This window comes from Elephas maximus, chromosome 6 (genome assembly GCF_024166365.1).
Source record: "Elephas maximus indicus isolate mEleMax1 chromosome 6, mEleMax1 primary haplotype, whole genome shotgun sequence".
In the NCBI taxonomy this organism is placed as follows: domain Eukaryota; kingdom Metazoa; phylum Chordata; class Mammalia; order Proboscidea; family Elephantidae; genus Elephas; species Elephas maximus.
In genome coordinates this window covers 59,399,591-59,413,312 of record NC_064824.1, presented here as the reverse complement: position 1 = coordinate 59,413,312, position 13,722 = coordinate 59,399,591, and the positions used below count along the sequence as shown (strand labels likewise).

The window sequence follows — 13,722 nt, the reverse complement described above, 5'->3', positions numbered from 1 at the left end:
ATAAAGCAAATTCTAACAACACTGGAAAGAGAAATTGACAGTTCCACAACAATAGTAGGAGATTTCAACACACCACTCTCAGTAAAGGACAGAACATCTAGAAAGAAACTCAGAAAAGATACAGAAGATCTAAAGGCCACAATCAGCCAACTTGACATCATAGACAAATATAGAACACTCCACCCAACGGCTGGAAAGTACACATTCTTTTCTAACTAGCAAAAAAAAAATGGAAACAACCTAGATGCCCATCAACAGATGAATGAATAAACAAACTATGGTACATACACACAATGGAGTACTATGCAACGATAAAGAACAATGATGCATCTGAGAATCATCTCACAACATGGATGAATCTGGAGGGTATTAGGCTGAGTGAAATAAGTCAGTCACAAAAGGACAAACACTGTATGAGACCACCATTATAAAAACTAGTGAAAATGTTTACGCACATAAAGAAAAAATCTTTAATGGTTATGAGGGAGGGGAGGAGTGGGGTAGGGATGAAAAAACACTAAATAGACAATAGATTAGTGGTAACTTTGGTGAAGAGTAAGACTGTACATAATACTGTGGGAGCCAGCACAACCTGTATAAGGCAAGGTCATGGAAGCTCCACAGATACATCCAAACTCCCTGAGGGACCAAATTACTGAGCTAAGGGTTGAGGGAACCAATGATATCGGGGAACATCTAGCTCAATTGGCATAATATAGTTTTTTAAAGAAAATATTTTACATTCTACTTTGGAGAGTAGCATCTGGGGTCTTAAAAGCTTGTGAATGGCCATCTAAGACATACCGCTGGCCTCATGCCATTGGGAGAAAGGGAGAACGAGGAAAACTAAAGACACAAGGGAAAAATTAGTCCAAAGGACTAATGAATGACAACCACCACAGCCTCCACTAGACTGAGCCCAGTACAACTAGATGGTACCTGGCTAACACCACCAACTGCTCTGACAGGGATCACAATGGATGGTCCCAGACAGAGCTGGAGAAAAATGTAGAACAAAATTCTAACTCACAAAAAAAGACCAGACTTACTGGTCTGACAGAGACTGGAGAAACCCCAAGAGTATGGCCACCGGACACCCTTTTAACTCAGTAATGAAGTCACTCCTGAGGTTCACCCTTTAGCCAAAGATTACACAGGCCCATAAAATAAAACGAGACTAAAAGGGCACAACAGCACAGGGGCAAGGACTAGAAGGCAGAAGGGGACAGGAAAGCTGAAAATAGGGAACCCAAGTTCAAGAAGGGAGAGTGTTGACATGTCGTGGGGTTGTTAAGCAGTGTCATAAAACAATATGTGTACTAACTGTTTAATGAGAAACTAGTTTGTTCTGTAAACCGTCATCTAAAGGGCAATAAAAAAAGGGAGAGTGTTGACATGTCATGGGGTTGGTAACCAATGTCTCAATATGTGTACTAACTGTTTAATGAGAAGCTAGTTTGTTCTGCAAACCTTCATCTAAAGTACAATAACAAAAAAAATTTTTTTTAAAAATTTAAAAAAAGAAAGAAAATGAAAAGAGAATCTACAGAATTGGAGAATGAATATATTTATAAATCATATATCTGATAAAGGCCTAATATCCATAACATATGAAGAACTCTTATAAGTCAACAACAAAAAGACCAAAACCCAATTAACAAATGGGAAAAGGATTTGAAGAGAAATTTCTCCAAAGAAGATATATAAATGGATAATAAGCACACAAAAAGATTCTCAGCATCATTAGTTATTAGTGAAATGCAAATCTAAACCACAATGAGATGCCACTTCACACCCACTAGGATGGTAAGATTCAAAAAGACAGACAGTAACAAAGACAATAACAAGTGTTGAAAAAGATGTGGAGAAACCTCACACTCACTAGTGGGGATGTAAAATGGTGCAGCCACTTTGAAAAGAATTTGGCACTTCCTCAAATGTTAAACAAAAGTTACCATGTGACCCAGCAATTCCACTCCTAGGTAAATATCCAAGACAGTTAAGAACATATGTTCACAGAAAATTTTGTACACAAGTGTTCATAGAAGCATTATTCATAATAGTCAAAATGTACAAAGAAACTAAATGTTCATCAGCTGGTGAATGGAGAAATAAAAAGTGGTATATCCATGAAATGAAACATTATTCAGCCATAAAAGAAATGAAATTCTGATACACACTATAACATGGATGAACCTTGAAAACATGATGCTAAGTGAAAGAAGCCAAACACAAAAGGCCACATATTGCATGATTCCACTTACATGAAATATTCACAATAGGACATCCATAGAGACAGAAATCAGATTAATGGTTGCTTGGAGTTGGGGAGATGGGAAAATGGAGAGTAACTACTTAGTAGGCATGGGGTTTCCTTTTGGGGTGATGAAAATGTTCTGGAATTAGACGGTGGTGATCATTACACAACATCTTGCATGTAATAAAAGCCACTGAACTATATACTTTAAAAACTAATTCTAGCCAACAGACTTGAACAACATATCAAAAAAAATTATACACCATGATCAACTGAGATTCATACCAGGATTACAGTGGTGGTTCAACATTAGAAAATCAATCACAATAATCTACCACATAAATAAAACAAATGAAAAGAACAATATGATTATATCAATTTTTGCAGAAAAGGCATTAGATAAAAATCAATACACTTTCCTCATAAAAACTTTCAGCAAAATAGGAATAGAAGGGAAATTTCTCAACATAATTGAAGGCATATCAGCAAAACCAACAGCCAACACTATATTCAGTGAAGAAAGGCTGAGAGCATTCCCTTTGAGAATGGGAATGGGACAAAGATGTCATTATCATCACTTTTATTCAACATTGTACTAGAAGTTCTAGCCACAGCAATAAGAAAGAGAAACAAAAGATATCCAAATTGGAAAGGAAGAAGTGAAACTATCTCTATTTGCAGATGACATGATCTTATACACAGAAGACCCCAAAGATTCCATAAGAAAACTGCTGGAACTAATAGAAGAATTTAGCAATGTTGCAGAGTACAAGATCAACACATGAAAATTACTTGACTTCCTCTACATTTACAATGAGTACTCCAAAAAAAGAAATCAAGAAAACAATACCACTTACAATAGCTCCCAAATCAATAAAATACCTAGGAATTAACCTAATCAGAGACATAAAACACTTACACAATGAAAATTATAAAACACTACCAAGAGACTAAAAACCCAAACCAAACCCAAGAGACTAATAGAGACCTACAGAAATGAAAAGACATCCTATTCTCATGGATTGAAAGATTTAATAGAGTGAAAAAGTCAATTCTCCCTAATGCGATCTACAGATACAATGCAATCCTGATACAAATTCCAACACCATTCTTTACTGAAATGGGAAAACTAATGACCAACTTCACATGGAAAGGAAAGAAACCCCAAATAGCCAAAGTAATATTGAAAAAAAAGGAACAAAGCAGGAGGCCTCGTGCTCCTTGATATCAAAACATACTGTCAGGCTGGGTTCTCTAGAGAAGCAAAACCAGTAAAGCATATAAATGTATATGCCCAATAGAGAGAGAGATTTTTATCAAGGAAACAGCTCACGTGATTGTAGAGGCTGAAACTTCCCAAGTCTGTGGATCAGGATAGAGTCTTCTCTTGATTCACATTTCCTCAGGGGCTGGTGAACCCAAGATTGGCAGGTCAGACAGCAGGGCTCTTGCTCACAGGCTGTGAAGATCGATGGATCCCGAAACTGGCAGATAAGCTGATAGCTCAAGTCCCAAGAACCGGAGGTCAGATGAACAGGAGACAGCCGCAGGATCCAAAGTGAGCAAAAAAGCCAAAAGTCTGCCTATATTTGGATGCAGGCCACACCCCCCAAGGAGACTCCCTTTCAAGTGATTGGCTACTCAGAGCAGACTGAGTCATGAGCTTGCCCACATGTAGACACTGAGAATCATAGCCCAGCCAAGTTGACACACAGTCTTAACCATCACACATACTATACAGCCACTGTAATCAAAACAGCCTGGTATTAGTTCAATGATAGACACAAACATCAGTGGAATAGAATTGAGAACTCAGAATTAAACCCAGCAATCTATGGATAACTGATTTTTGACAGTCCATTCAGTGGGGCAGAAACAGTCTCCTTAATAAATAGTGCTGGCAAACTAGATATCCACTTGCAGAAAAATGAAACAGGATCCATACCTCACACCATACACAAACTAACTCAAAATGGATCAAAGACCTAAATGTTAAATCCCAAACCATAAAATTCCTGGAAGAAAACAGAGAGAAAAAACCATGGAACCTAACTTTTTGTGAAAATTAGATATAAACATAACAACAAATGCACAAATAGAAGAAGACAAAATAGATAAACAGAACATCAAACAAATGTAACTAATGTCACTGAAAATTTTGTGCAGAAATTGCCAAATGGGAACCTAACTTGCTGTGTAAACTTTCACCAAAAACTCAATAAAATACTAGGTTGAAAAAAAGAGCTAAGGGAGAATGGTTGCAGATGTAGGCATGTAAGTCTGTATGTTTAATTACAGGAAGTTGAGTGAATTCTTTCTGATGACATATGCTTTTCCTCTGAAGTAGAAAGCAGGAATATCTGCTAAGTGATGGAAGAAAATGGGATGTTAAAGAATGGTAAAGAAATACGGAAAATTTTTTCAAAAATCAAAAAAATGCAATATAATTGCCAGATGGTGTTAAGGGTTCACTCAAGTCATGAATTTACAGTGGTTACAATCTAGCCTATCGAACAATGATTTTCAGTAGAGCTTGCCTACTTGGGGAGGCAGGGACAAAACAGGGACCTGGAGGAACTTCAACATAAGTATGATTTTTAAAAGACAGGATGGAAGTATGAATAAAACCAAAACAGGGGACCAAAAGCATCTAGAAAATCAGCAAAAAATACTAGTAAAGTTATAGGTTATGGGCTCCAAGAAGGACAAGGAAAAGAGGAAAGAAGGACGAAAGGAAGGAATTACATAGTTTAAAAATAGGAAAACAAAGCAAAGGTGTCAATGAGCTGAAGATTTTGATGAGGCAGAAAAATAATCATAGTTGCAGTAGTTGCACAAGCAAGCAAGGAGAGAATCAGTGATCAGAAAGCAGGGTGCTCGAATCAGCGACCAGAGGTGGAATAATTATGGATAAGTAGGTGATTTAGGTGCAGTGAAGGAGGTCTTAGGCAATAGGGAGATCAAGAAACTGAAAGTCAGGTTCTTAGTTATATTATGGACATGAGCTTTTGTGGAACTCAGGAATTCTTAACAAGTACTATGTCAATATATTTTGATATTCTGTTTATAATTTAAAATGAAGAATATTAAAAATAGTAGAACTTTCACAAAAGTCCCCAAAGCATATAATAGGGAAACAAAGATCAAGCTTTCTCCCTTCTACTTCTCCCCAACAGTGCCCAACATCTTTCATAAAAGTATAGACCATTTTATGAATATGAGGCACCACTGCTAATTATGAAGTCTCTCAGTCTCCTCTCCTGCTTTGTTAATTTCACATTAGTTGCTTTTATTGGTTCTTCTTCTATTTACTCATTCAAGGTTGGAAATTCCCAGGATTCTATCCTTTACCCAGCCTCTTCTCACTGTCATGATTCCTGTGTATACATATATTGATATCTCAATCATACTGCAGGCTCTGAGACATAGTATAATATTACAATCATGAATTTAATAAAAACAAGAAGAAAGATTCTTACCAAAGGAGGGTGACTCTCTTCCATCCTCTAAACCTGAATCTCTCTCTCTGTCTCTCTTTCTGTGTTTATGACCACGATGCCTGTGACGTCGATGACTTTTTCTTCCTCCCAGGGGCACATGAACACCAATGAACAGAGTCCTATGACCTGATTTAAGAAGTAAAAACACAAAATTAAACTCAAAGTTATTCCAGGACATAGAAGATGATGATTACATGTTAATGGAAACACAATTCAGTTTAATCCAGCAAAGAGTTTTTCAGTGTTTATGAAGCTCAGGGCTTGGGACTGTAATTTGTGATTATATCTAACTAAGTATACCACTTAAAAAAAAAAAACTTATCTACCATAAAAGTGTAAAATACTAATTATTTGGTTATATATTTTGAAATCTTCATTAACTCATTAACTGTATTATATTTATCTTTTTTCTGTATCCCATAATTTAAATTATGCTCTTCTCATTAAAAAAAAAAAAAATCTGTTCTACCCTGTCCCATCCCTCAACTAACTTTCCTCCTTTCACCAATTTCCTTCTTCAATAGTTAAATTTGTGAAAAATTAGTCTACAATCACTATCTCCAATAAAACAGATTTCACTAAGGCCCCTAGTAATGTCAAATCCTATGAAATTTTTTCAGTTTTACTGTCTCTATCTATGGCACTTGATATTGTTGACCACTCTCTTCTCTGTGACATCATTGTCTCAGTCTCCTCTCCTTTGTTCCTTTCATATTAGTTACTTTTACTGGTTCTTCTTCTATTTACCACTTCAAGGTTGGAAATTTCCAGGATTCTATATAATTTCAGTGTATACATATATTTATATGTCAATCATACTGCAGGCTCTGAGACCTATATCTCCCTCCTGACCTTTCTATCCTGGACTTGTATCCATCCACCTATGAGACATATTCACCTCTACATCCTTTTCACAGGCATATCAAACTCAACCTGTCATGGAACTCATCCTTTTCTCTGTCCCTCAGGTATCAACTATCACCTATCTCAGTAAATACACCATCATCTATTCAGTCATCTCAAAGTCCATTCAACTTATCACCAGGTCCTGACTTGATTTTATTCCCTCTTCAACATCTCTATTGCTACTGTCTTAGCTTGGTACCTCACCAAGACTATTATAACATTCTCTTTACGGTTTTTTGTAACTCCAGTCTTTCTCTACTTCTTATCCATTGTGAGGGCTGATATCTTTTTTTTTTTTTCCAAAAATGCAAATCAGACATTACTTCCCCTGCTTGATCGATCTCTCCCTAACACCTATAGGGTAATGTTTTTAGTACTCTATAAGGCCAAACAATATCTGGCCTCTACACACACTCTGCTTCACACACTGCAAGCCAGATTTATCTAAATGCTCCCTCATCCCTGAAGAGCCAGATGGCCTCAAGTCTTTCTGTTTTTATTTAACGCTACTCGCATTGTTCCAACTGTATAAAATTTCTTTGTCTCTCCTATCTGATGAATACCTACTCATCTTCTCAAATCTCAGTTCAAGGATTATCTATGAAAGTTTTCATTCTAAATATGGTTGATCACTACTACTCTTAGGACCCTTTAGTGGCCTAATTATACATATCACAGCACAATAACTCGTGATTGTAATTATTTATTTATTAAAAAAAAAAAAAAGTTGCCATTGAGTCAATTTCGAGTAGAACTGCCCCACAGGGTTTCCAAGGAGTGGCTGGTGGATTCGTACTGCCAACCTTTTGGTTAGCAGCCAAACTCTAAACCCCCATGCCACCAGGGCTCCATTTATTTATAGGTCTTTTTAATGAATTTTCTTTAAGGAAGAATCATGCCTTTGTCATTGTATCCCCGTCATCTGACACAGTGCCTGGCATATAGCAGATGCCTACCAAATATTTACTGAAATCATGCACAAATTATTGAGTTATAAATAAGGCATGATTTTATTCCTACAATCCTCCCTGACTTTTATTTTCAAAAAAAAAGTCAATTTGCAAATGCTATACATTGCCATAAGGAGAAGATGTAACCCGTTTCCCCAAATAAAGACATATTAATATATACATTAAACACACCTTCAAATTCTCAACAATATTTTTAATGGAACTTAAAAAAAAAAATCCAACATGTATAAGGAAAATGAGAAACGATAATAACCAATAAAATTTTGAGGAAGTTCCAGGAGGGGGGATTTACCTTACCAGAGATTAAGACATACCATAAAGTTGAATACTTAAAACATTGACAAACTTCGGCATCTTCCCCTGAAACTATGGCCCCCAGACACCCTGTTAACCCAGAGCTAAAACCATTCCTGAAGCCCACTCTTTAGACAAACATTTGACGGGACTATAAAACAAAAAATAATACACGTGAGGAACGTGCTTCATAGTTCAACCAGATATATGAGTCCAAATGAGCAGCTCCTGTCTAAAAGCGGGATGAGAAAGCAGGAAGGGACAGGAATTGGTTGAATGGACACAGGGAACCCAAAATAGAAAGAGACAGTGCACTGTCACATTGTGGGGATTGCAACAAATGTCACAAAACAATACGTGTATAAATTTTTGAATGAGAAATTAACTTGAGCTGTAAACTTTCACCTAAAGCACACACATACAAAAAAGCTTTGGCATCTTAAACTGTAATAATTTCAAATTACCTGGGCCATCACTATATTGTAAATAAGACCTTCTACTATAATAAGTTGAAGGCATACAAGGCTATCAATCAGGGAGAACGTGTGGAGCAAAACAGAGAACTAAAAATGGAGCCTTATCACCTCACAGGCAGAAGAAAAAGCAGTCACTAAAAAAGAATAAAAAATAAAGTAAAAGGCTTCCAATTAAATATGGAAGATTAAACACATGATATTTATCTCTGATCTCTCTGGAAACTGCCTTTTTAAGGCCAAGTTATGAAAAGTTTCCTTAAATGGCACTCACAATAAAGGAAGTGATTGATAAGCTTATTACATTAAAATTAGGAAAATATTGAAAGAGAGTGAAAAAAAAAAAAAGCCACAAACCATGAAAGTACATTTGTAACATGTATAACTGACAAAGGGCCAATAAACAGTATATACAAAGAAACTCTACAAATTCTAGGAAAAATATGATAGCCCAATGGGAAAATAAAGAAAAGACTTAAACAGGCACTTAATAAAAAGGAAAATACACCTGGTTAACAAACAGGAAAAAGCGCTTGGCTCCATTAGTTGTCAGAGAAACGCAACTTTAAATCAAAAATTGAGATGTCTGACAATTCCATGTCTTGGTGTGATGTGTAGTGGTGGTTATATAGTAGTATAGTGTAGTACAGTATAGTACAGTACAGTACAGTATTGTATAGTATATAGTATTGGTGGACAACTTTGAAACAATTTTGCATTTTCCATTAAAATTGAAGATACCCAGTAATTTCCCTGGGCTCTATAGAAATGCACTCAGGTGTATCCACGCATAAGAGATATGTATATGAATGCCTATAGCAGCACTGTTTATGAAGACCAAACACTAGAAACAAGCCAAACATCCACCAGCAAAATGTATAAATGAACTGGGTTGTATTCAGACAATGTCAACGGTGAACAAACTACAGGTATGTACGACAACGTGGATAAATCTTACAAACATGCTGTTGAGCCAAAAAAAATTAACAGAGAAAAAAAAGCCAGTATGATTTCCATGATAAAAAATTTAAAACAGCAAAACTAAAATATATTATTTAAAGATACGTAAGAGGAAAGGAAGCCCTGGCAGAGTAGTGGTTAAGAGCTGCTCTGCTAACCAAAAGGTCAGCAGTTCAAATCCACCAGGCGCTCCTTGGAAACCCTATGGGGCAGTTCTACTCTGTCCTTTAGGGTTGCTATGGGTTACACAGGAAAAGATAAATATTACAATCAGAATGGTTGTAAGCTCTGGTACAAAGAAGGGTAGGAGTTGTAATCGGGGAGAAGCACATGATGAGCTTCTGGGGTGCTTCCAATGTTCTGTTCCTTGACACAAATATTTGTATTAAAATTATCCATTAAACTTTATATATTATATAAGCATTCTGCATTTTTTTCTGTACGTATGCCTCATCTCACATTAAAAAAATAAAAGATAAATAAACCAAAGGAGGAGAAAATCTTAAGGGGGAATTTAACCATTTACATGCTATAGAAGAGTCAGACAACATTAAGAATGAAAATAATCCACTACAGTTGGAAATTAAATGTTTATTTGTAATTTTCTAGAAAGCATTTCCAGTGGTTGGAGAAATGAGTTTGAACTGAGTAAGCATAGACAGTAATATTGCCTACTGTTGCAAAAAAAGTCTTGGCAGAGGTGGTACTGAGCTGAGCCTTAAAGATTGCAAAGGTTCCTAACAACCACAGATTAAGACAACCATTCCCAGATGGACGAAGATAAAGGACACCATGAGTTTGGCTGCCAGGTATAGAGGGCCTGGCTGGGATTAGCGAAAGGGAACTTACTACCTTTGTGGAATGTGGACTTGACAGGGCAATTGCCAGAAGTAACATCCTAAAATGTTGCCAAATGAAGGATAAAATAAATAATCTGAAGCCATATCCAAATATGATCAGATAAAAAGAGGAAGCCAAGACACACAGCTGGGCTGGTGTCCTGAGGACATTAAACATAGAAACGGGGAAGACCAGGCTGAAAGAATTTCCTGAGGCAGAATCTCACAGGGCTGGTTAAAAACTGTTCCACTGAAAAGCTACAGAGAAAAGCATGTTATGAGGAAGCAAAAGTATAGGCAAATAATGGGGTATTTGGGTTAGCAAGCAGCCTAGTTTTTGCAGACATGTAGAACACACGTAACAAAGTACTATATGGGCGGGGAGGTGGGAACTCCTAAGAAAACATTGTTTGTACATTAGGTTTTAAAAAATTTTACTTTCTCAAGTGTCAAATAGTACAAAATCCTATAATGACCAGGAAGGCCTAAATCAAAATCCTTGCAGCAATACTAAGCTTCAGAAGGGATGTTGCGAGATTTCTAAAATATTCAATGCCCATTATTTAGGCTGATGGTGTTTCTCTGAAAGGGATAACTGAATTCTACTAAAATTAATATGCTTGTTTTGGAGGCTATATTTGTACTTAAACTATGTCACTTTGCTTTTTGGGAAAAACAGAAAATGCTATTTTTTTTGAGACAGGGTTAAAATACTTCCAAATTCTAGCAGGACTAAAGGTGTGGTGGGTAGAAAACTAAAAAATTGGTCATTTCTTCATTTCTGGAAGAAAGTCTGATATTATAAATATTTTAATAAGGGATATTAATATATTGTGATTCTAATAATAATTATAGATTAGTACTCCAAAAAATTGCAAGCTGAAAAATCTTTTCTATATTTAGGTGTTTGTCCTCTGTGTATCCATGCAGGCCAGTGGAAAATGTTCATTGGTTCAGTTAACTGATTATAAACAATTAAAATGTGCAATGGTTTCTTTCTTAATTAAGAAAGGCAAAATTTTGGACAAAAGAAATGAAGGAAATTAATATTTGTGTACACCCTATTATTATTTCATTTAATGCATTATTAAGTTACATTATGTGGGAAACACTGCAGAGTAGGACACCCTCTCCTCACTTATCGACTATCGCATTATCTGACATTTCGCATTTAAAAGAAAAAAAATTTTTTTTTCTTTTAATAGTAAAAATCTACTATCCAACTACTTTGCCCATTAATGATGTAGGTCTAGCAGTAACAAATGCCAAGGAGTGAGGTGAGAATGTTGGCTTTGATAGTTAAGGTTATGTGTCATGGCTTTTCTCCAAATTTTATGATTTTGTGTTGTTTATCAGCTTCCTAAAGTTAATTCGAATTTTTCTCATTCTAAATAAATACTCACCTTTGCACTTAGTTTGCATTCAAATTTTGAATTGTTTTTCTTAGAAAGAACCCTCAAAATTGAGCTTTAGGCCCCATAAAACCTGAATCTTCCCCAATACTATCTATTTGTGGGCACCTCCCACTTTTATATCTCCAGCCCAGATTAACACATCCAACTGCTTACTCAACACCCCCACTGCATGACTAATAGAAATCCTAGACTAAACTTCCAATCCTTCCCCTTTGATCCCCCTCCAAAAAAGTGCTCTACCCACAGCCTCGTCCATGTCAGCTGATAATAAAACATTTTTAGTGGCTCATACCAGAAACCTTGAGATCATTTTAAACTCCTCTCTTTCTCTTAAGCCTACAACCAATCCCTGAGGAAATCTGTTGGAACTACTTTCAACATACATCCAGATTTGGCCACTTCTCACTTTTTCACTACACAGCTCTGGTAAAAGTCACAATCATGCCAAACCTAGATTACTCCAACAACCTCCTAACAGGTCTTTCATGCTTCTTACCTTTACCCCCTACCATTGGCTCTAAACACAACAACCAGTGTAGCTCTTTTAGATCATATCATTCCTCCACTAAAACTTCTAACGTTACCCCATCTCACTCTGAGAAAGACCGAAATTTTCGTAATGCTCTACAATGCCCTCTATGATCTGCACACTCCCACCCCCTGTTAGCTCTCTGGTCTCCTCCCCTACTAATCTCCCCCTTACTCTACTCCACTCCAGGGACACTGGCCTCCTTGCTGTTCTCGCTTCCACTTTGGTGGACTTCCTTTTCTCACTGTCTGAAATACTCTTCCCACGTGGCTAATTCCCTCACCTCCTTCAAGTCTTTGTTCATATTTCACCTTCTCAGGGAAGCATATCCTGGCTTCCTTATTTGATATTATACCTTGTCATTTCCAAACCCTTCATGTCCCTCATTATCCTCTACTTTTTCTTTTCTATAGCAAATGATCAAATTCTAACATCCCTTATGATTTGCTTATTATGTTTAGCATTTATTTTTTAATTTCACCAAAAAGTTTATAAATTGCAGGAGGGCAGGTACATGTATCCCAAGTACCTAGAACAGCGTTTGATAGTTTTTGGTGAGCAATAAATATTTATCAATTGAATAATATTTTGCATAAATAGGATTTTTTTAAGTAAAATATGTAGATGGCAACATAATAATGCATTAAGAAACTTAGGCATAGAAACAAAGCTAATGCCCAAAATTTCATAGCAACGATACCGAAACTGCCTCTATTTATGGCTGTGGAACTGTAGAGAAAATATTTTCATGTTTCTGGATGATTAAGGCTTTCTCAGCAAAGAAAACTGGAACCTGGGTTAAACGATAAGCTTTGGAAGTTAAAGGTTGACTGAATAGATAAAGACCTCCAGAGAGAAATGGAGTTTTATTTCCCAGAGCTTTGTGTTTACACTGCAAAGATTATAAACTCCGGAGCCAGGAGTTTACATTCCAAAGAGTTTAAATTAGGGACTGTTCCCTTCCCTTTCCAAACATTTGTTTACATACAGAAAATAAAATTTCTCTTCCTCTCTCAGGAGAGGAGGAGGCAGATGTATAGCAGTTCCTATGAGTGCCCAGATTCAGGATTTCAGGGTTCCCCTCCTGGGGGCATAACCATCTGGCTCTCATCTCATTACCCTGAAGGGGAAGAATGGAGCAGGGGGTACCAATGTGGTTCTTGCTGTAATCAATAATAATAGTTCTGACCCTGATCCAGGAGCCACATTTTTCCTTTTAGGGCTAAATAAATATAGGTATAAAAACTCATCAATGGCTTTAGAAGATTTTCTACAGAGATTACATGAGATAATTTGTTGTTGTTGTTGTTAATTGCCAGAGTCGATTTTGACTCACAGTGGCCTTGTATGTGCAGAGTAGAACAGCTCCACAGGGCTTTCAAGCTGTGAGTTTTTGGAAGCAGATTGCTAGGCCTGTCTTCCCAGGCACCTCTAGGTAGGTTTGAACCACGAACCTTTCAGCTAGTGATCGAGATTTTAACTGTTTGCGTCATCCAAGTTGTTATTGTTGTTGAGTGCCATTCAGTGAATTCTGACTCATAGCAACCCCATGTGACAGAGTAGAGCTGCCCCATAAGG

The 13,722-nt window shown here is 36.7% G+C and overlaps 1 protein-coding gene across 1 annotated transcript in view; it reads right to left on the bottom strand.

Moving 5' to 3' along the window:
- The window catches only part of SLC4A10 (solute carrier family 4 member 10), a 234,851-nt gene that overhangs the window by 161,861 nt on the left and 59,268 nt on the right, over positions 1-13,722 (bottom strand). Inside the window, exon 3 of the mRNA XM_049888826.1 lies at positions 5,737-5,883. Coding sequence (XP_049744783.1) covers positions 5,737-5,883 — 147 coding nt within the window. The remainder of the gene's footprint in view (positions 1-5,736; positions 5,884-13,722) is intronic.